The 24,374-nt window shown below is 39.3% G+C and overlaps 1 protein-coding gene across 1 annotated transcript in view; it reads right to left on the minus strand.

The window, feature by feature from the left end:
- The window catches only part of acsl3a (acyl-CoA synthetase long chain family member 3a), a 118,481-nt gene that overhangs the window by 31,244 nt on the left and 62,863 nt on the right, over positions 1–24,374 (minus strand). The window contains exons 4-5 of the mRNA XM_060834860.1: positions 4,407–4,516; positions 1,969–2,107 (exon numbers count right to left, since the gene is read on the minus strand). Of these exons, the coding sequence (XP_060690843.1) occupies positions 1,969–2,107; positions 4,407–4,516 (249 nt within the window). The remainder of the gene's footprint in view (positions 1–1,968; positions 2,108–4,406; positions 4,517–24,374) is intronic.

A 24,374-nucleotide genomic window follows, 5' to 3' on the forward strand; every position in this document is an offset into this window, starting at 1 on the left:
ATGTCTTTTAAATGTTGTAAATATACTAGCCTTCACCACTTCCTCTTGCAGCTCATTCCATACGCATACAACCCTCTGTGTGGAAAAGTTGCCCCTTAGGTCTCTTTATACCTTACCCCTCTCACATGAAATCTATGCCCTCTAGTTCTGGACTCCGCCACCCCAGGGAAAAGACCTTATCTATTTATCCTATCCATGCCTGTGATTTTATAAACCACTATAAGGTCACCCCTCAGCCTCAGACGCTCCAGGGAAAACAGCGCTAGCCTATTCAACCAGTCCCTATAACTCAGATCCTCCAACTCTGGCACCATCCTTGTAGATTTTTTCTGAACGCTTTCAAGTTTCACAACATCTTTCCAATAGGAAGATGACTAGAATTGTTCGCAATATTTCAACAGTGGCCTAACCAGTGTCCTGTACAGCTGCAACTCCTGTACTCAATACTCTGACCAATAAAGGAAAGCATACCAAATGCCTTCTTCACTAACCTATCTACCTGCGACTCCACCTTCAAGGAGCTATGAACCTGCACTCCAAGATCTCTTTGTTCAGCACCATTCCCAAAGACCTTACCATTAAGTGTATAAGTCCTGCTAAGATTTGCTGCCCCAAAATACAGCACCCCACATTTATCTAAATTAAACTCCATCTGCCATTGGCCCATCTGATCAAGATCCTGTTGCAATCTGAGGTAACCTTTTTCGCTGTCCACTACACCTCCAATTTTGGTGTTATCTGTAACTATCTAACTTACTAACTATACCAGTTATGCTCACATCCAAATCATTTATATAAATGACAAAAAGTAATGGACCCAGCACCGATCCTTGTGGCACTCCACTGGTCACAGGCCTCCAGTCTGAAAAACAACCCTCCTCCACCACTTCTGTATCCAAATGGCTAGTTCTCCCTATATTCCCTGTTTCCCTCTTAAGGATATTCCTACTGCCTTTAAACTCTAAGGATTCACTCAATCTATCCTGTCTAGACCTGATATGTTTCCTTCTTTTTCTTAACAAAACCTCAATAAGAACAGCAATGTTTTTCAAAGGGAATGCTGAATATCTACTTTTGCTTGGTAGATATTGGGACCTTGGTTTCCTTATGGTTCATGACTTCTTCATATGTAAAGCATTTCGAACAAAATAACTTAATTTTATCAAAAAAATATGAGATTTGAAATGCTTGCACCAACAATAGAACCTGTCAGGGCCAGAATGCTATATGTAGGCATGTATCTGCATTATTTTCCCACAATATTTGCTCTGTGGAATAAGGGAATGGGGCAGAACACTTAAAATTAGATCCAGCCCACCATCTTGAAGATCTTTCAGCTGCACCTAACTCAAGACAGAGGCATGAAAACACAGATCTTTGCATATGACAGCATTAAAACAAGAAGTTTTGAAACCATTGCGCAATCTGAATCCACTCCATTGTTTCCGCAAAATTTAAATTTAATTGAAACTAGCATTAGTCTCACTCAGAACTTTATCCCAGTAATTAATGCAAACTGATGAAGATTCATTGCCCATGTATCGGATTAGGAATGCCAGCAAAGAAACTAATCCTACTCCTCCTCATTGCTCTCCTTATCAGAGAGTCCTCCCAATGCTCCTTACTTATTAAATCATGCATAGCAAATCTGAATACTTCATTCTGTTTACTAACTGTCAACATATTACAAAAGTAGAGAAAGTATACAGCAGGCCTATGCCTAAAATCAAAACCTTAATACTTCAGTTGGAAACACTTTCAAAACTTGAAGTATGAAAAGATTCAATTATGAATGTCAAACTTTACTTTTACAGAAACTGACAGATGTCTGCGTATTTCCAGCTTTTTTTTTTTAACTTTTGTATTAGTTGGATATAAAGTAACTTTAGAAGCAGTGTTATTCTACATTTAAGTATAAAAACACAAAAACCATGTAAAAATGAAGAGAAAAGAAAATAAATTACACACAGTTTTCTGGTTTTGCACCCAATGCTTCCACTGCTGCCATGTTGTGAACCATGATGCCACGGGGATATTCAGACCATGCTGTTGATTTATCATCTACGATTATGATATGCTGCAGTTTCGGAACATTAATTAGGATTTCCTGTGAAGCAGAAATGGGGAAGAATGAAAAGTGCAAGATGATTTCAGATCGATCACTTCAACTCTCTGCATTCAAACTTATTTGGCCAAACATTGGTGTACCAACTTTCAAAATATCCTTAGTTATTCTTGTCAAACTTGGGTAATGTGATGAGACAATGATGAAACTTCAAATAGTATCTATAGATAGGTAACCTCAGTAGCTTCATATTGCATTATGCTGAGGATGTACAATGAACTAATCAAGTCATACTTGCAATACAATATATAGAACCACAAGAAATGGCAAATGGAGTTTAACATAGAAAAGTGTGAGATCTTGCATTTTGGAAAGTCAAATCAAAGTAGGAGTTTCAAGGTGAATCGTAGGGCCTTAAGAAGTGTAGTGGAACAGAGGGATCTTGGAGTTTATGTGCCTGCTTCTGTGAAAGATGGACAGGGCTGTGAAGGCAGCTTTTGGCACACTGGCTTTCTTTGGTCAGGGCACTGAAATAGAAGTCGGGAAGTTATGTTGCAATGCTACAGGACATTGGTGAGGCCACACTTTGAATAGTGTGTTCAGTTTTGGTCACCTTGCTATCAGAAGGATGTTATTAAACTGGAAAGAATGCAAAAGAAATTTACAAGGCTATTGCTAGGACTCAAAGGTCTGAGTTGTAGAGAGAGGTTGGACAAGCTAGGACTTTTTACTTTGGAGCAAAGGAGATTGGGGGAGGGGGAGTGGGAATCTTTAGCAGTGTATAAGATCATGAGAGGCATGAATAGGGTGAATGAACTCAGTCTTTTTCCCCAGGGATGGGAAATCAAGGACTAGAGGGCATCAGTTTAAAGTTAGAGGGGAAAGAATAAAGGGAACCTAACGGGCAAAAGAGGGTGATATGCATTCATTCGGAATGTGGTGCCAGCAGAAGTGGTTGCAGCATGGACATTAAGAACGTTTAGAAGGCATTTGTACAAATACATGGATAGGAAAGATTTAGAAGGATATAGGCCAAATGCAGGGAAATGGTGTTAACATGGATGGACATTCTGGTCAGCATGGACTAGTTTGGGCCAAAGGGCCTGTCTCCGTGCTGTAGGACTCAGACTCTAAGCTTATGCACAAGGGGGAAACTGTTGCACATAATGGGACTGATCTAAGAAAGTTTAGAAACTCTCTACCTGCAGGTACAAGTGACTCCTAGGCAACCTTGCTGAAGCATAAAATATTGGATTGCTTTAGGTAAGGTTAATGTTGAATATTCCATGTCACATTGCATTCACAATTCATGGTGAGATTCAAGCACATGTCCTTAGTACATTCAGCTGAGGTTCTAGGTTACTAGTCCAGTGACATTGGTGCTACACCACTGTCTCCCTTCCAAAATAAGCTGCAGGATAAATATTGCAAGTTAAGATACTAATATTTTATCATTCTTCATTCGCTCATGAGCCAAAACAACAAACAGGTTGGTTAGCACTACTGCCTCACAGCCCCAGGGACCCGGGTTCGATTCCAGCCTCAGGCAAATAAGTGTATGGAGTTTGCACATTTTCCCAGTGTCTGTATGGGTTTTCTCTGGGTACTCTGGCTTCTTTTCCACAGTCCAAAAATGTGCAGGTTAGATGAATTGGCTGTGCTAAATTGCCCACAGAGTTCAGAGATGTGTAGGTTAGGTGCATTTGTCAGGGGTAAATGTAGAGTAATGGAATGGGGAACAGGTCTGGGTGGATTACTCTTTGGAGGGTTGTGTGAACTTGTTGAGTCTAATGGCCTGTTTCCACACTGTAGGGATTCTATGATTCAATGAGCAGCTAAGTTTGAGATATTAAGGACTGCAGATGCTGGAGGTCAGAATTGATAAAACATGGAGCTGAAAAAAGCACGACAGGTTAAAATCTTATCTGTTGACTCTGCTTCTCCACCAGAGAGAATGCCTGAGCTGCTGAGCATTTCCAGCATTTCATCCAGATATAGTAAAACCAGACTTTTTTTTTTGCTTTAATTACAATGAGAAGACCATTTACTCAGCAATCCCAAAATAGGGCAACATTTTATGAATTTTAGATCAAACCAGCAAAAAGAAAAATGGAATTTTATGTTTCACATTGTTGGAAATTCTTAAGTCTGAGATTTACTGCTAAAATAACCCAATTAAACTACAACTGCCCCTTCTCACTTAACCATAATTTAAATGATCAGAAGAAATTTCTCATTTTTGAGCGATTTATAAATCATAGGAATGTTTAAGATCCTGCAGAAACAGTGGAAAACAAACAAAAAGAAATCCCACAAACAAAAATAGCATTCCATGACCTACCTTTAGCTTTGTTTGCAGAAGTTTCTTGCTTGTAATAATATGAGTGACTTCGGTTTCATTTAAACCATGTGCAATTGCTTGACCTCCCAAAGTTGCATAGAGGGTGACAACTGGAAATCAAAATGATTGAATTTCAGTACAAGTCACAGGCAATGAATTATTTGTACCCTAACCAATTAACCTTCCAGAAACGCTGAGTAGAAAAAAATTCTAAATGCCACTTTAGAGGCAGGTTCAATTTAATTTAATATAGATACAATTTAAAAGTTCTGAGCCATTTTAAGTTGTGATCATGATTTTCTATATAAATGACCTGTTTGAACTCAGACTAAATTCTGCGAAAAAAATTTTCTGTAAGCTTCTGACTTGGCTGCTTTAAAACATTGCCCTATCTCAAATGTTTTCATTTTAATAATAAAGTGAACTAAATAATACTATTAAAGTGCATTTTTCTCATTATCAAGTACCATTGCTCTTTCTGGCCAGTTAGTGCACATGTTCTGTTTCAAACTGTCCATCCAAGATCATAGCAACATACTGAATGCATAAGAATTTCAAAACGTAAATGAATGCCATACTTAAGATCATGAAATCAACATTTGCACTATAAAAAACGTTTCTGATCATGTCAAAAGCTGGGAATTGACTGGTTTCACAAAGTTATTCAGTTAGTCAAACTGATAAATCAATGTATCCACAAAAATTAAAAATTTGAAGTAGGATTTCTTTTCTAATGTTTAAGGTCAGCCTTTAAGCAGTATGAGAAATGATATCTTCTAGCACTCATTTCCTGTTGCTCAGCATTGGATTCAGAGATAAATTATTGGTACTTTTATTTTGGCGGGTGCAACAGGCAGGAAAATGACAGTCTTCATTCCCACGAGCACTCACCACATAGTCCAATGACCTTTCTATGAGAAATCAACAGGGGAATATCTTAGCCAGATCCAAAAAGAATTAAAGTACAAAAAGAGCTGTTGCATCCAGTCACATTATACAGGCTGGTGAAATGAATGATCAGTCTCAAAAACAAAAAGTGAAAAATTGTTAAACATGATACACATTTGTAATTGCTACGTACTAAATAAAAGAATTGTGCATTCTGAACTATTGTGTATTGACGTCATGGAGAAAAAAAACCAGGAAGAAGGACTGAGCAGATGTAATTCATTAACACCATCACTGACCTAAATGTCATCAGCTCTCAGCTGAGTCACCTAACACTTTCTCAGGCGAGGCTCTGGGTGGTTACGTGTATAAGCTCATGGCAAGCTTCCTTCGAGCTCAAATTCAGATTGTAGGTCTGCTTGTAAAAATCTATTTAGTTGGGGCCATCAGAAGGATTGCTGTGCAGTTGGCAGCATTTGCGGCAGTATGCAGAATAAAAACAGCTACAGACTTGCTACAAGTAACAGATCTTCATAAAACCTTAGCCATATTTAATTTTAAAAAAATAACTTGTACTATAAATTTATTACTATTAAACTTCATTGCTGATTCCAATGTGAGATTCATTACTGGATACAGGAGATAAAAACATCTTAAATTCTAAAGTAACAAGATATACAACTCTGCACTGAAACTATGATCGACTTTGCTACATTTCATACACATATTTGATAAATGCTTTTTCAAAGTCTAAAAAAAACCTCAAACAAAATGAGAAGTACATGTAGATACAGGGCTGTTAATCAATTGCCATGAATCATGAGATACAAATGAGATAAAAGACAACTTCATTTTCCCCAGAACAAAATAATCTGTTATTGCATACAATCAATGTACAAGGCAAATCCCCCTTTTCAATCACTATATGCTGCTACCTTCTCAGTACTGGCCAGCCTCAAATGATTCACCCCATATAGATACATTTTACTTACTGGTACCTGGTAATTAATTGGGTATAAGGGGTCAAGCAAGTCATCAGCCTCTGCTGTGGAGTTGCACAAGAATTTGAGGGACACCCAGTATTTGCATCAAATGTTGATGGCATTTCAAAATATCTACACCAGCGGTTCTCTTTAATAATCAACGTACAAGTCAACGCCAGTTTTTGCAGGAATATTTTGCAGTTAAGAATAGACTTTACATAATCACCTACTGTAAGTCAGACAACTGTCAGAAAAAGTACACAAATCTATTCTGTTTAGAGCAATAATATGAACCATAGTTTCACAATATAAATTCAGGCAGGTCAACACTATTTTTCGGTTATTTCATCCAGCTTGTTCAATAGGGCCTTTGCTTCAAAGATAAAAAGATTAACTGATTGGCAATGCCCCAGCTTTTCTGCTATGTATCACGAGGAAAAATGAACATAAAAGGAAGGATATTACGCATTTCAAAACTGTGTGCATCTCCTTATTTAAGAACATAAATGCGTCTTGGAGGAGGTTTATGAGATGAACACCTGCAACGAGTGGATTTTCTTACAGGAAGGAGGTTGGGCATGTTTTTGCTGGAATTTAGAAGAGTGAAGGATAATCTGATTGAAGTTGAAATGACTGAGTCATATTGACAAGGTAAATATGGAATGGTGTTCCCTCTTGTGGATGAATGCAGAACTAGGGAACAGTTTTTAAAAATTACAGTTAGCCTTTTCAGTACAAGTCAAATCTCCCCTTAATGAGAACCATCCCCTCCCTCCACACCAGCCCCGCCCCCCCACCACCACCACTTTACCTGAGAAGCAAGTGGAAGCAGGAGGCAAAGGATGCAAGGGCTTTGAATATTCTTAGAATGGAGGTGGATAGATCCTGGTTAGGCAAGGGAATCCAGGGTCATTAGGAAATGTGGAATTCAAAATACAAACAGATCAGCATGATCTTAAGATATGGCGTAGCAAGCTTTAGTAGCCAAATGGCCTATTTATATGTTTAATTCTTATATCTTTGAAAGCGTTCTACTTGCCTATTGCTTCTCCATCAATAAAACTAACTTAAATGAAACCTAGCACGCTTCTCACATTAAAAATACGTGAAGCTTTAAATACTAAGTCAAGCCATTTTTAACTATTGCATTATTTAATTTTGAAAGAATTGTGAAACTGCATATTAAAGAAGGAGAGGTTAGTGAGAATTGAAGCAGATTCCGAAATCAAGTCACCAAGAGCAGGAACTATAATTTATTGGCTTACAAGCACCAAGTTCAGTAGACTTTGGAGAGTGAGGTGAACTTCACAGAAGAGATACTTTCAGAATAGAAGTTTCTCCCTATTTCCATGGCACTCTCCTGCTCCAATTTCCCCTTTCCTGATCTCCTCTCCATCACCTACTAGCTTCCTGTTCTCTTCTCATACCCACTCTTCCTAAATCCTCAATTTCCTTTACTCATGGTAGAGATCATCAGACCTACAAAATTCAAGCAAGGCAAATCACTGAACTACTATAAGCAACTTACAAATCACAACATCTCCTTCCAGTAGTCTGAAAAGGGACAGAGTGCCATAAGCTGAATTAGAAAATAAAGAGGCACTGCAGACCTGTAAAGTAACTGCCTTGCTTTAAAAGTTTCATGTGTAACCCAAGTTACATTTGAGTTATTATACTGGACTGTCTCCTACTGTTCTTATTGGTTGAAGCCTCAAATTAACAATATTGGGATTTGGGCTTAAATCATAAAATCCCGAGAATTTACTAACTAGTAGTTAATCCCTTCGGTAAAGGGAAAGATCAGAAACCAATATGACAAATTTTTATTTTTTAAAAAAAAGCTTGCTAAATAGTAGAACTAAAAGATACCACCAGAATTTGTATGTGTACTCTTCCTTCATGAAAAACACAGCTGCACTCACAACAAATGCTTTGAGAAAGAAAGGACTCATCATGCAGCAGAGGTTGTTGTAATTGCAAAAAACCACAAGACCCAGTAGAGAAAGAAAGATGATTTCCATCTGACTGGCTGACAATATAGATTTTTAAGATTAGCAATTTATAGGAACATAGGATTTAGGAGCAGGATTAGACTTTCTGGCCCTTTGAACTGTGAAGCAGGTTCTATTAGAATACAGATCTGGTTGCGGTCTCAATTCAACTTGTGAATCTGCCCCAACAGTCCCTGACATCTCTTACCAAAGGTCTTTTAACTTTGCTTTAAATAAATTAAATGTCACAGCCTCCATTACTTTCAGGACAGATAATTCACAGACTAACAACATTCAGAGCAAAGAAAATCCTCATCTCAGTCTAAAAAGACCCCTCATTCTTTTACTCCACCCCCTAGTTCTTGTCCCATAATGAAGGAAAAATCCTCCCAATAACCACCCTATCAAATATTTTCTATATTTCACAGAGACCACCTCTTATTCTTCAAAACTCCAGTACACATAGGCCCAGTTTGTCCAATATTTTCTCACAGGATAGCCCCTTCGTTCCAAGAATAAGTCAAATAGAAAAAAAACAGAACTAGGGATGCTGAAAATCAGAAATAAAATCAAATTGTTGGAAAAACGCAACAGATCTGGCAGCATCTATGCAGATTTAATGTTTCCGGTCCAGTGACTTTCCTTCAGAACAGCTCAAGATCTCAACAAAGCCCTGCAACACTGCAATAAAGCTTTCTCTTTTTTAAATTGCTGTATTCCCCTTACAACAAATACTAACAATTTATATGCCTTCCTTTTAAACTTGCTGTATCCAAATACTATGTGATTCATGAACCAGCATGTACAGATCACTCTGTAGTTCAAGACTTCTCCCGAGTAAGGGCACTTCATTTTAATTTTTCCTGCTAAAGATGACAAATGCATATTTCCCACGTTTACTGCACCTGTTAATATTTTGCCCATTATCATATTTATATCCTTTTACAGACACTCTACAACTTCTTCCCAACTTACTTTCTTATGTTTCAATCCCCAGGTTGATGCCATGTGGTCATTTCTTTTCTTGGCTTGGATAACTCTAAGGTTTGCCAGGCTGTTTTAAAAGAGTATTGAGGGCTCAATAACATTGCATCAATCTGGAGTCACATGTAGGACAGCCATGTAAAGACAGTTGATTTTCTTCCATAAAAAGGACATTAATAAACCAGATGGATTTGTATGACAATCAACAATGGCTTTCTGGTCACCTTTATGCTAACTTTTTAATTTCAGATTTTTATAATTAGCAGAATTTCTAGTTCACTGTTTTTCTGGTGTGACTTAAACATACACCTGTCTAGCATAAACCAAGATTTCTGGATTACCTACCAGTAACATGAACACTATGCCAACACCTCCCCGAACTTGAAGTGGGAGGGGCAATTATTGTGGTCCAAAAATTGAATGATAATGGTTTTCTTAATCAACTATTGAGAAAATATGAAATAATATTGTAACCCGCAATATAGAAATATAGGTAACAGACCTATATTTTTTCTCCTTGAGCATGGGTTCTTGAAGAGGTGTTTGCTCATTCTTGGGATATGGACACCACTATCGAGTAGTTACTACCTATTTCCAATTGCCTTTAAGCAGCTGGAAGCAATCTACTTTCATGAACCACTGCAGTCCTTGAGGTGTTGGGACACTCAGTTCTGTTCGAGGAGGACTTCATGGATTTCCACTCGCCAACAGAGTGGTTCCAAATTAGACAGGTGTGGGGCTTGGAGGAAAAATCTTTAAGTGGTGGTGTTGCCATGTGCCAGATGCTCTTATCATCCAAGTGGTAGAGGTCATAGTTTTAGAAGATGATGTTGAAACAGCACCTTATCTATGGTACATAATACTGTCAAATGCGTATCCATGAAGAAAGGAGTGGAAAAATGGAAGGTGTCATACATGATGCCAATCAAACTGGTTGTTTGTCCTGGATGTTGTCATATTACCCGAATACTGTTGGAGCTGCACTCATTATACTTAAGGAGTTGGCATGATAGGTGAAGGGCAAAAAGGTGATTGGTGAAAACAGGCATTAAGTTAGCATACAGGTACGAAGGGCTGTGGGGATGGGCTGAGTACTAGGCTGCATGAAGTGGCACTCAAGGGATATGTTCAAGGATCTGGGAGCTTTGCACATGAAGCTCAAAATATATGCAAGTTCTTCAGGTAATAGGGGAGGTAAATGGAATGTCAGTCTTTATTTCAAACAGAGAGTATAAAATTAAGGAAGCTTAGAAGACTATACAAGACACAAGTCAGAGCAAGTGGAATACTGTGAACATATTCCCTTACCCAAGGAAATGAATTTGAAGGCAGCCCAAAGGAGGTTCACATGTTGGGATGGATGAATTTTCTTATAATATATGTGGGGAAGTTGTACTCACTGGATTTTTAGAATAGTTTGGAGAGATGACTTTATTCAAGGATAGCAGATTCCTAAGGGGCTTGACTGGGTAGATGCGGAGATGGGAAGATGACGAACAGATGCTTTTTCCCCTTGTGGGCAAGTCTAGGATCACAGATAGACAGATTTTTCATCAGTAAGGGAATCAAAGGGGAAAAGGCAGGAAATTGGAGTTGAGAATTATCAGATGAGCTATAATTGCAACGAATGGCAGAGTAAACTCAAAATCAGCCATATGGACCATTTCTGCTCTAAACTATTTCAGCAACATTATATTAATCACAACGTTATATCTGCACTTAATTATCTTTTCTAGTGATATGAACAATTTATTTTTTGGAAGTGAATTAACAAACTCAATCTAACTAGTCTACCATTTTGAATTTTGCATTTCTCCACAGAGGCCTTCAGGTTACGGTCAGTTTATATTAGCATTTCTTTGTAGTCATGACAGACATGTCCAACAGGTTTTAACAACCCAGAGTTTTGTCTTCCACACTGGATTGTTCCTACTGGTGTTGATTCAACTTCTTAGGAAAATACCCTGCTGGCTTCTCCAATTCATCATCCGGCAATAAGACTATAACCAAACCACAGGTTAGTCACACCAAACTGGCAGTTTTAAAGGTTCAGTTAAGTCAGGCATTGTCAACATGGGTTCATTCATAGGACTGCCTTTACCTTCTCAAAAGCAGTTTGGCACTCTTGACCATATTACCTTTGTTATAGATCCATTAAAGCACCAGCTATCATGTTGGAGTTATGCACAAATTTCTGAAAGAAGCCACAAAAAAACCTCTTGATTCCTCTTTTACTTTTTAAAAAGAGAGAGTTCTGTCAAAACATTTATTTTTGCTGTTCACTGTAACACTTGAGCTACAATGTGTCCTAGGCAAGTTACACTTGCTTTCATTAATTCACTTACGCCAAGATTTATTATTAAATCAGCTAATTGTTTAAATAAGGATTCCAAATGTGTTACAAATTAGTCCCAAGTTTTATGACAAGTTATTGTCATCTAAATAATCCACAATTATGTAAATTAGTACATTTGAAATGTAGCTAGAACATTTTTAAACCTGAACGACATGACTTGACATGACACTGATATACCCAGTTGATCTAACAAAAGCTTATGTCTCTTTTGCTTTTGATGTCAGTAATACTTGCAGAACTAATTTGATGTCAATTTTAGTTATGATTAAGGCACAGTCAACCTTATTGGTACAATCTTCTAACCAAGCAGCATGGTGGCAGGGTGGTTAGCATTGCTGCCTTAACAGTGCCAGGGATCCAGATTTGATTCCAGGGCAACTGCCTGTGTGGGGTTTACACATTCTCAGTGCCTGTGTGGATTTCTTCCAGGTGCTCCAGTTTCCTCCCATAGTCCAAAGATGTGCAGTTTAGGTGAATTGGCCATGCTAAATTGTCTGTAGTGTATAGGGATATGAAGGCTAGATGGATTAGTTGTGGAAAACGCAGGGTTAGGGTAGAGGGCAGGGATTGGGTGGGATGCTGTTTGGAGGGTTGATGCAGACACAATGGGGCAAATGGTTTCTTTCCACACTGCAGGGATTACAAGATGCTAAGTAGTTGGTTATGAACCCATTTTTGTCACTGCATTTATTTTTCTGCAATCTTTGCAGAATTAGAAATTTATACCATTGTAAAACCCCAATTGTTTTGGCTGTTGCTTGGCAACCTTTAGGTTCTTTGAAAATTCAGACTATTTGTCTAGCAGTTAACATTATAAAACATCTTATCAGTCTTTTAAAAGCTTTTCTCATAAACAAGCAAATCAGTCAGTCAGTCATAATCAGAGTCAGACAAACTCCAGATCTCCAGACATGATGAACTTTTTCAAAATCCTGTGCAATGCAGAATCTTCAATTTTTTTAACTTCTCATAATCCAGAATTATTGCATTCCTAACTTGGCATAAACTGGTCATTTTCCAGTTGGCAGGCTTAGAGTACTGAAAGTACTGGTGCTTAGACTCCAGCATTTCACAATCTTTATCATTATTTTAATGTGGTGACTATGTAATACTCCTAAGTTAGCTGGAAACACAAAACTAGGTGGCAAATAGTTGTGAGGATGATGCAAAAGGGGATTCAAGGGTTCTTAAATAGACCAAGAATATGGCAAATTAAAGATAATGTGCAAAAATATGAAACAATCCACTTCAGCATAATATGATATTGACTATTTCTTTAATGATAAGAAATTGGGAAATTCTGACATCAAAAGTGTCCTTGTTCATTAGTCACTGTAAAATAATAAGCAGTCATAGTAGGCAATTAGATGCTGGTCCTTTTTTTGTCAAGATTGGAGTACAGCAGTAAAGAGTGCATAGAGTCTTTATAAGACATCATCTGGGAGTATTTTATGCAGTTTTGATCTTCTTACTCAAGGACCATGTGTTGCTGGAGTGTGAATGCAACAAAGATTCACTAGGCTGATCCCTGGAATGGCTGGACTGTCTTATGCAGGAGAGACTGGGCCTAGATTCTCTACAGTGTAGAAGAATGAGAGAAGATTTCATTTAAACATACAGAATTTTTCATAATTTCTTAGGTTGTATGGGGGTACTTCTGCTTCTGATACTTGTGTCCATTGGTTGGAATATCTAAAACCAGGGAATACAATATTACAATAAGTAGTATATCATTTGAGACTGAGATAAAAGGAGAATTTTTCAGATCAGAGATTAGTGAATCTTTGGAATTCTCTAGCGGAGAAGGCTGTGGTACTTCAGACTATACTAGACAGAGATTAATAGATTTCTGCATATTTAAGATATCAAGGGATACAAAGGTAGTGCATGAAAATGGCATTGAGGAAAAATCAACTGTGATCTAGTAGAATGGCAGAGCAGGGACAAATGTCCTGACCATACGAATAAGATAAAATTACTTAAGATCATCAAATTTAAAATGAAGAGAAGATGGGAAGCAACAGCAGATTGAGATGTTTTGGGCGCATATTACTAATTAGAACTCAAGGGATTTTATTAGAGAATCAAATGATGAGAGAAATTAATTCAGTAAGCAGTGATATCATATCTTCATTACTACAAAAATCAAAAGACACAATCTCAAGATAAACTAAAACAACACACGAGCTTTTTCAAGTTTTTTCAAAAAAAAATGAATGCACCAACACCACGATTGATGCCAAAAATCAATTGCGTCATTGGAAAAAGTAAAGAATAATTATTTACAGAAAATAAAATGGCATGAGGTTAAAGCAGGGAAATAGAATTTAGTCTGGGATATCAGGGCAGGGGGAAATAAAGCATGAAAAGGAGATGGTTTAAACATATTCTAAACGTCTGACTTGAATTCAGCACAAATTTAAGTGAAAAATGCAGAGTAACATTATGCTTTAACAATTCTTTGTTATAAACACAGAAACAAGTATCACTGAATTGTTCACTCTGAACTTGAAGAATGTCAAAATAGTTTACATTGAAGTTAAGATAAGAGATTGCAAAATGCCAAAAAATACCAAAGACACTTTTCAATATTTATATCATTACTCAAGTATACATTTCAACAGGATTACACTGAACTGGTCCAAGTAACACTCAAAATCTCCATGAGTTACAAATCTGTACGAGGCAGTGAATTAACGAATAAATCATACGATGTGTGAACTGCATTCACTTAGGGGATTTCACGAGAGCATTTTAACCTCCAGCACTATTGGAAAGACCAAGCTACTGTGTTCAAAGACATGTTTCCAGTTTGTAGGTTCATCATGGACAAGAGAAATGCAAACACATTTGGCCTCTGGTTAAAGGAAATGGAAAACATCCAGAAGTCTCAATCCACAGTCAACAATCCTGCTGAGAGTCCATCTGTAAATGTCAGTGCATAGCCTATGTTTGCTACCCCTCCAGGTTGAGCAGTCTAACAATATTTCCCATCAAGGTATGAACACGAAGAATGTTAATTAGATACCACAAAGCTAACAACAGACATAGAACCATTCTTGCCATGTGGAAAAAGAAGAAATTCACAGCTTCAACCAAACGACAGAAATAAACTTGAACACAGTGCACCTAAGTATGAATAGCTTGTCCTGTGATCGTTGCGTTGCCCCAGTCAAATTTGTGATCCCTGTCATCTGCATGTATGACTACTAGGTTGTGGTGTTTAGTGGCTAGTTGGTATTTGTGAATGCGGATAGTTCTTCGTCTGCCTATTTAGTGTTTCGTGCAGTCTTTGCATGGAATCCTGTTAATCACGTTAATCTTGCATGTGATGGGTATCAGGTCTTTTGTCCTAGTAAATTGCTGTATGAGCATGGCTGTTGGTTTTTTGGAGTCATGAATCCCATGAGAAGTCTGGCTATCAGTTTCAAGATTTTTTTTATGTAAGGTAGGGTGGCTAGTGAGTTAGGTCATAGCATATCCTAGTCGCTTTGTCTGCAGTGTGGTGTTGCCCTTCTGAACAGGGTCATAACGCAACTTCGCGTGTGTTTGGGTAGTTGCTGTTGTAATTCAGGACCTGGTCAGTGTGTGGCTTTCCTGTACACTTTTATGGTGCATTCACCATTCTGTGCTCTTTGTACCACCACATCCAGGAATGGGAGTTAATTGTTGGTTTTCTCATCTCCCGTAGATATGATCCCTGTGAGCATGGTGTTGATGATCAGTGTGTTCTCAATTTCTGTTCTCAATGATAACAAAAGTGTCATCTACATATCTGATCCAAAGTTTGGGTTAGATTGGTGGTAGGGCTGTTTATCCCAATCTTTGCATCACTGCTTTCGCCACAAAGGAGTGAGCCCATTGATGTTCCATTTTTCTGTTCATATATTTGATTGTTGAATGTGAAGTGGGAAGTCGAGCACAGGTCTAGTAGTTGGTGTATTGTTATGACACAGCAATAAACTCTTCTGCTAATTAAACCAAACATCCAGAAAAGCTCACCTCGCCTAGTAACCTGTTAAAGTATGAGTGACAGAACTTCCACTATTTAAAAAAAATCAATTTACTTTTTACCTCTAAAAAGTGAACATTAAACAACAGCTATTTACAACTCTAAGCCTCCTTTCGTAAAAGTTTATTATTGACCTCTAACTATCACAATATACTGTTCCAATAACCACCTGTATTAAAATTATATCAACTTAATTTTCAAAGCCCTACAGCAGCTGTCATCTCCGATGTCTGTCTTCCTCTGGCTGTAGATCTCCCTGGGTCATCTTCAGTCTTTTGTTGCAAAGCTGCTTCATATGAGAAACGATACCTTTGATAGTGTGCATTTTGCTAGCAGTTATTCTGACGATGGTGGTTGGTCGCGCTCTCTGGCTAACTCTCAAAATGCCACCTTCATTATACCCCAAACATTGGATCGTCTCATTGGTTTGATGTTGACAAAACCATTAAATACAAATTCGATTGGGGCATGATTTAAACTAATTGGTTAAGTTCGGACTGTTGTGAAAACAGCACCCAAAGCTCAAGTCTTTGTTTCACAGCCAAATGCTACATATTTTCAATTTTCCAGTATTCTCTAACACTGCTAGTCAGTCACATGACAGATGCTTGCAAGGTCTCAGCGCAAAACAGCTTTCAAACTCTCTTATACATGCCTTCAAGTTCATAACAGCATGAGTCCTTGTTGACAGGTTCTCCGTCGTTTTGTCTGTTCTGCATTTCCAGGAAGTTGGCTCTTGATTCGCTTGCGAGAGTTTTGTCAACTGAAGTTAACAGTGCCATTACATCAAATGAGACTATTGCTTAGTCTTTGTCCATGTTTATGCTCTTGATGTTGTCTAGATATTCCAGCGATGATTGGATGGACTGTTTGAATCAGCCGATAAGATGTTTTAGTTTATGTTGACTTTTTGTTGCCAGTTTATGCGATGGCGTGCCCAGCAGTGCCACAATGGGTCTAAGTGGTATGTCTGCTTTGTGTAATCTGTAAAATCTTGGAGTGTTGTTGCATTGTGGTTTAATCCTTTTTAGGTCAACCCTGGTTATTTCAGAGGAACCTTGATTATCCGCAAATCGGATTATCCGAAGGAGATCTTGAGGTCCCGATGGAAACAAGTCTTTGTAATGTTTCTAACAGTGATCACGTCTTTTGTTTACAGTGATTAAACAGGCACCATCTCCAAATAACTAACCTCCCGCCCTCTCGATTTCCCATCACTTTCCCTGGAGTTCTACAGAGGAGTGTACCCTAACCTCCCACCCCTTCCCAAACAATCTGACTAACATTGTTCTGTATAAGGCAGAGGGGGAACCTGTCAAAAGTTGCAGTAAAAAGTTGTGTGCGTGTGCGCGCGCTTTGGAGACTTACCTGACAAAGGCAACAGCAGCAGCTGCCGCCTTATTGTTGGTGTCCAGTCTGGCTGCCCCAGAGAGGGGGCGGGGGATGGTTGGAGGGTGGTGTTGGACAGCCTACGGTGGGCAGGGGAGGTATTGGACGGGGTTGGGGTTGGGGTCGGGGGGGGGGGGGGGGGGGGCGATGTTGGAGGGTGGGAATCAGTGCCAGGAGAGTGGTGTTGGACAGTTGGGGGCCGGTGTTGGGCAGCTGGGGGGTGTTGGATGGGGTTGAGGGATGCGAGGGGGTGGGGTTGGGCGGCTGGATCTCACACGCTGTGGGCTTCTGCAGTCTCCTGAATGGGGAGCAGAATTTAAAAAAGTTACGAGCCCCAGAGGAAAGTCATTTAATCAAATCATCTGGACGAAATAGTGCCCGCCCATCTTGTTTGGATAATCGAGGTTCCCCTGTCTGTTTTTTTTTTAAGGTTCCGTAGTGTGTTGTTTATTCTATTGGTTAGCTGCGGCGGGAGAACAAACTTCCTCTGTAGATAGGTTTCAGTACCTGCAAGACAGTTTCTTTGCTTTCTGAATATATTCAGTCTTGCCCATCATTCTCCTCTTGTACACTGGTACTATGATTATGTTCTTGTCAGAGTGTTTTTAGGGCTTCTCACTCTTTGGTGTTGAGATTATTTGTTTGTTTGTTCGTCCCTGATGACAGGGACTACAGATTAAAATGGGACAACAACTAATGTCTCGGATCGTGTCTTCGGGGTCCTGAAAAGGAGAGGATGACCAGCCCCAATTCGTGGTTCACGTAGTTACCAATGACATAGGTAGAGAGAGGAATAGGGATATAAGGCAGGATTTCAGGGAGCTAGGTGAAAGCTGAAAGCTAGAACAAACAGTTCCATGTGATAAATGAGGCTAAGAATAGGGAGAGATCACCTTAACACATGGCTGCAGGGATTGTGCAGGGAGGGTGGGTTTCAGGTACTTGGATAATTGGGGTTCATTCTGGGGAAGGTGGGACCTCTACAAACAGGATCATCTTCACTTGAACCAGAGGGGTATGAATATCCTGGATGGGAACTATTCGGGTGGGTTTAAACTAGCTCAGCAGGGAGACGGAAACCTAAGGTGCAGTTCCAGTGCACAGGAGGATGAGAGTAGGGAGGACATAGACAGGATTTCACGGTCACAGGATTGTGCTGGCAGACAGCAAGTGTTCACCTCAACACCAGACGTATCCAAAATAAGGTAGGTGAGCTTGCAGCATGGATACATACCTGAGACTTCAATGTTATGGCCATTTGAGAGACATAGATACAGCAGGGTAAGGAATGGATGTAGCAGGTTACAGGGTTTAGAACAGGCAAGGTGACAAAAGAGGGGGAGGTGTGGCCTTGTTAGTCAAGATTAGTATAACGGTGGCTGAAAGAACTTTTGATGAGGACTTATCTACTGAGGTAGTATGGGCTGAGGTTAGAAACAAGAGGAGAGGTCACACTTGCTGGGATTTGTTTTTAAAATAGGCCTCCGCTGAGTTCCAGGGAGGTAGAGGAGAGGATTGGCAAAAATGATTCTGGGTAAGAGTGAAAGGAACAGGGTGGTCATTACAAGGGACTTTAACTTTCCCAACATTGACTGGAAATGCTATAACTCTAGTACGTCAGATGGATCAGTTTTTGTCCAATATGTGCAGGAGGGTTTCCTGAGAGAATGTTGAAGGGCTGACAAGAGGGGAAGCCACACTGGATCTGATGCTTGGTAATGAACCAGGGTAGGTGTTTGATTTAGTTGTAGCTGAGCATTTGAGAGTGTGACCATAATGCAGTTATATTTATTTGAGCGATGGAAAGGGAGAGATACATGCCACAGGGTAAGTGTTATCGATGGGGCAAGGGCAATTATAATGCGATTAGGCAAGACTTAGGATGCATAGAATGGGGTCACAAAATGCAGGGGATGAGGACAATCGAAATGCGGAGCTGGTTTAAGGAACATATATTATGTGTCCTTGATAGGTATGTCCCTGTCAGGCAGGAAGTGATAAGATAAGAGAACCGTGGTTTACTACAAAAATTGCATTTCTTGTAAGGCAGAAGGAGGCAGCTTATGTATTGATGAGACAAGATGGTTCAGATGAGGCGATGCAGAGTTGCAGATTAGCTAGGATGGATTTAAAGAGAGTTAAGAGCAAAGAGAAAACATGAGCAGTCATCAGCAGGTAAAGTAAAGGAGAATTCTAATGCTTTGTAGTGGTGTGTGAGGAATAAAAGGATGAGTAGGGTAGGAATCGGGCCAGTTAAAGACAGAAGTGGGAAGTTGTGCGTGGACCCTGTGGAGATCGGAGAGGAGCTAAACAACTATTTCTCATCGGATTTCACTCAGGAAAAGGAGAATATTGTAGAGGATAGAGGAAAAGAATGAGATATGAGATGTTAAACGAATAAGGATTGAGGTTAGTTACGAAGAAATGTTATCAATTCTAGAAGGAGTAAAAGTAGACAAGTCCCCTTGCCCAGACGAGATTTATCCAAGGATTCTCTGGGAAGCTAGGGAGGAGATAGCGGAGCGTTTGGCTTTGATCTTTGAGTCATCATTGTCTACAGGTTTAGTACCAGAGGACTGCAGGATTGCAAATGTTGTGCCCTTGTTCAAGAAGGGCAGTAGAGATGGCCCAAGTAATTATAGATCAGTGAACTTTACTTCTGTTGTGGTAAAATGTTGGAAAGGATTAGAAGGGAGGTAGGATTTATAATCATCTAGCAAGCAATAATTTGGTTTCAAATAGTCAATATAATTTTGTCAAGGGCAGGTCATGTCTCACAAACCTCAGTTTTTTTTTTGAGAAGGTGACCAAGCATGTAGATGAGGGTTAGGCAGTTGACATGGTGTACATGGACTTCAGTAAAGCCTTTGGTAGGCTGTTGGAGAAAATGCAGAGGCATGGGATTGAGGGTGATTTAGCAGTTTGGATTAGAAACTGGCTTTCTGAAAGAAGGCAGCAAGTGGTTGATTGAAAATAGTCAGCCTGGAGTCCGATTACTAATGGTATGCCACAAGGATCTGTATTGGGACCACTACTCTTTGTCAGTTTATACATGACTGAGAGGCAGGCATAGGTGGATGGGTGAGTGCGTTTGCAGATGGCACTAAAGTCAGTGAGTAGTGGACAGTGTGGAAGAATGTTGCAGGGGGACTTGGATAAACTGTAGAATTGGGCTGAGAGGTGGCAAATGGAGTTCAATGCTGCTAAGTGTGAGGTGATTCACTTTGGGAAGAATAACAGGAAGGCAGAACACTGGGTCAATGGAAAGATTCTTGATAGTGTAGATGGGCAGAGGGAACTTGGAGTCCATGTACATAAATCCCTGAAAAGTACTACCCATGTTGATAGTGCTATTCAGAAGCATACGGTGTGTTAGGTTTCATTGGTAGAAAGACTGAGTTCTGCAGCCGCAATGTCATGCTGCAACTACATAAAATGCGTGCGGCCACACTTGGAATATCGTGTAAAGTTCTGGTTGCCCCATTACTGAAAGGATGTGGGAACATTGAAAAAAGGTGTAGCGGAGATTTACCAGGATGTCGCCTGGTCTGGAGGGAAGCTCTTATGAGAAAGGCTGAGACTTGGGTCTGTTCTCATTGGAAAGAAGGAGGCTAAGAGGGAATTTGATAGACACATACAAGACGATCAGAGGATTAGATGGGGTAGACGGTGAAAGACATTTTCCGAGAATGATGACGTCAGCTTGTACGAGGGGGCATAACTACAAACTGAGGGGTGATAGATTTAAGACAGATGTCAGAGGCAGGTTCTTTACTCAGAGTGGTAAGGGCATGGAATGCCCTGCCTGCCAATAGAGTTAACTCAGCCACATTAGGGAGGTTTAAACAATCCTTGGATAAGCACATGGATGATGATGGGATAGTGTAGGGGGATGAGTTTAGATTAGTACACAAGTTGGCACAACAATCGGAGGGCCGAAGGGCCTATTCTGTGCTGTATCATTCTATGTTCCAACACAACGATCATAGGACAAGCTAAACAGAGGATAGCCAGAGAATTCTTAAAAACATGGCACGGACTCCATCAACAAACATTGACATAGACGCAATGTACCGACCACTACAACAGACAACTGGAACCGGCAACTGGAAACCACAGAAACTGAACCAAATAAATTCCAGAAGCGACAGTACAGCAGCACTTCACAGGAGGTTCCAAAGCACTGAAGATGTCACCTGGACAAGGGATGAAATGTCTGCAAATCAACTTCTCAGCTTGGCAAACATACCAACAACCATGACAAACTTGAGTTAAAAATGAACACTTTCAATCGTTTTGAAAATAATCTGTGCTTCTCGACTAAACTATATTGTGATGGGCACCGAAGTGTTAGAACTGATTGTTTTGGGTGAATTGCTGATATAAAACACAAAATTATTGCATTTCAATGTTTTCACAGAAACTAAATTCAGTAGTGCCACTCTTAAAATAACAAGATTCTTCTATTAAAAACTTCAGAACATAGGTTAACACCTTACCCCGTACCACTTTTTACAATTTGAGTTTGGATCAGATATTAAGAACCAAACCAATTGGCCCAAAGACTTTAAGCTGCCATTCAATATAAATCAAGGCAGATCTTCTACCTCAAGGTCATTTTCCCACCTGTGCCCAATACAGTAATCAAGATTTCGAGAGAGGCAGCTTCACAGCCCTCCAAATGAAGAAATGTTTCCTCAGCCGTGTGTTGAATATGCAGCCATCATCTTGGGGCCATTGCTCAATGTTCGAGATTCTCTAGCCAGGGAAAAAGCATCCTATCTACCCTATCAGCACCTTTAGAATCTTGTGTATTTCAATGAAATGACCTCCTCATTCTTCTAAACTCCAGTGCACTGCATATGTTGAATTATTCAGATTCTCTTCAAAGACCAACTCTCCTATGCCAGATTCAAATCTTGTGAACTTTTGTTCAACAATCACCTTCTCTCTATCACCCTTAAAAAGACAAGAATATCCTTCCCTGGATTTGGAGGCCAAAACTCCACATATGTTCAAGAGTGCCATACAATTGTAGCATAACTTTTTTACTCATGTATTATAATCCCTTTTCAGAAGGCCAATATGTTATTTGTCTTAATTGCTTGTAATATTACAGATTACCTTCATGTCCCTGTATGAGCACTCAAAAGTCTCTCAATGTCAACATTGATGAGTTTCAAATTTTTTTTTTAAAAAGTCCTGCTTTCCGATTCTTAGTATCAAGGTGAAAAATCTCAGTTCCTTACATTGCACATCATCTGCCACTTTATTTTCCATTTAACACGTCTATCTCTTTGCAGGCACTTTGTTTCCTTCTCACATTTACTGTCAGCAAACGTATATACATTACTCCTGTGTCCTTCTCTAAGTGATTAATAAAGATTATAATTAACCAAGGCCCGAATCCTTGCAGTAGCTTGTATGTAACTGGCGAACTACCAATATTAAAATGTCCTGTTTATCTCAGTTTTCCCTTCAATTAATTCTCTATTTTACTATACAAACCTCATCTCCAAGAGACCTTATCTTGGCTATTGGCCCTTTGATTAACTCCTTACTGAATTAAATTCAAGCTTCCTACATTTACTGATTCCTTTATCTATCCTAGTTACTTACTCAAAAATCTGTAATAAATGTGTCAACACAATTTCCCCTTCATAAACCATGCTGAACAAACCATGGTGATTTTCTTCATGTATTGTTAGCATTTCTAAATATTAGATGCCAACATTTTCCCCTCCAAAGACTATCTAGATTATAAGCATTTTCCATTTCCCTTCCTTGGATAGTTGCGTCGTCACATGCAAACTTCTAATCCTCTGGGACCATTCTCGTATCAAAATTTTTAGAAAATGACAACCACATTCACTACCTTTGCAGCTATCTCTTTTAGAGCAATTAGATGTAGGCCTACGATTCTGGGAATTTGTCAGCTTTGTAAGCATGCAGGTGCGGCTGAGAGTGATGGTAGCAAATGGTATGTTGGCCTTCAAAGCGAGAGAAGCAGGATTGTTTTGCTGCAATTATACAGGGCTTTGGTGAGATCGCATTGGTGATATTACATGTGGTTCTAGTCTCCTTACTGGAGGTTGGATGTTCTGGCTGTGGAAGGATTGCGACACAGGTTTACCAGACTGATCCCTAGTAAAGACAGCACTGATGTAAGAAGAGAAACTGGATCAGTTAGGACTATATTCACTGAGAGTTTCGAAGGACAAGGGGGATCTCATAAAAACCTATAAAATTCTAACAGGACTAGTTAGGACAAACACAAGAAGTGGGCAGCACAGTGGATAGCACTGCTGCCTCACGGCGCCAGAGACCCAGGTAAAATTCCCGCCTCAGGCAACTCAGTGTGGAGTTTGCAATTCTCCCAGTGTCTGCGTGGGTTTCCTCCCACAATCCAAAAAGAAAATGTGCAGGTTAGGTGAATTGGCCATGCTAAATTGCCCGTAGTGTTAGGTGTAGGGGTAAACGTAGGGGAATGGGTCTGGGTGGGTTGCGCTTCAGCGGGTCGGTGTGGACTTGTTGGGCTGAAGGGCCTGCTTCCACACTAAGTAATCTAATCTACTCTAATAGAATCCAGAACCAAACATCAGTCTAAGGATGGAGGAGGAAAAGCGATTTCTTCACTCAACATGCTGAGCCTGTGAAACTTTCTGCCACAGAAAACAAGGGAGGCTATCTTTCAAGGAGATAGATATAGTTCTTCAGGCTAAAAGGGATCAAAACATATGGGGAGAAAGCAAAAAGGTGTTGAGTTGGATAATCAGCCACGATCATAATGAAAGACAAAACAGGCTTAAAAAAGAGCCAAATGACAAACTCCCATTTTATATATTTCTAGCCCTTTACACTTTACCAATATTTTTTCTGCTATTACTTACCCAAGGTTCCTCATTCTTATTTAACCCTTGGTGAACCTCTAGTTTTAATGTATAATTTCTATGTTTTACACATTTGTTCAATGTCTGTCATTTCCTTGCTCTGCATGATAATTTCTCATTTCCACCTCTGAGACCAGCCAAATTTTGTGTTAGTTACTCATCTTTACCTCTTAAAAGCTCTTATAATTTGCTTTTTATATCCCCTACTAGTTTACTCTCACTGTCTTTTTTCTTAAAATAGTTTTTAGTTATACATTCTGGAATTTGGTTTCTAGAATACTGCCAATCCTCAAACTTATTATTCTTTGCAACATTAAGTCTTCAATAATATATTACGCTGAAAGTTACCCTTAAACCAAGTAACAGATGGATTTTTTTTGCTCAGTTTTTTTTTAAATGAAGGAAAAGGTTGAACATTTGAATTTAAGATTTCTCACTACTTACTCTTCTTCCTTTAGCTCATTTCCTGGATTAA

The sequence above is a fragment of the Hemiscyllium ocellatum genome, chromosome 13 (genome assembly GCF_020745735.1).
Source record: "Hemiscyllium ocellatum isolate sHemOce1 chromosome 13, sHemOce1.pat.X.cur, whole genome shotgun sequence".
NCBI classification, from domain to species: Eukaryota; Metazoa; Chordata; class Chondrichthyes; order Orectolobiformes; family Hemiscylliidae; genus Hemiscyllium; species Hemiscyllium ocellatum.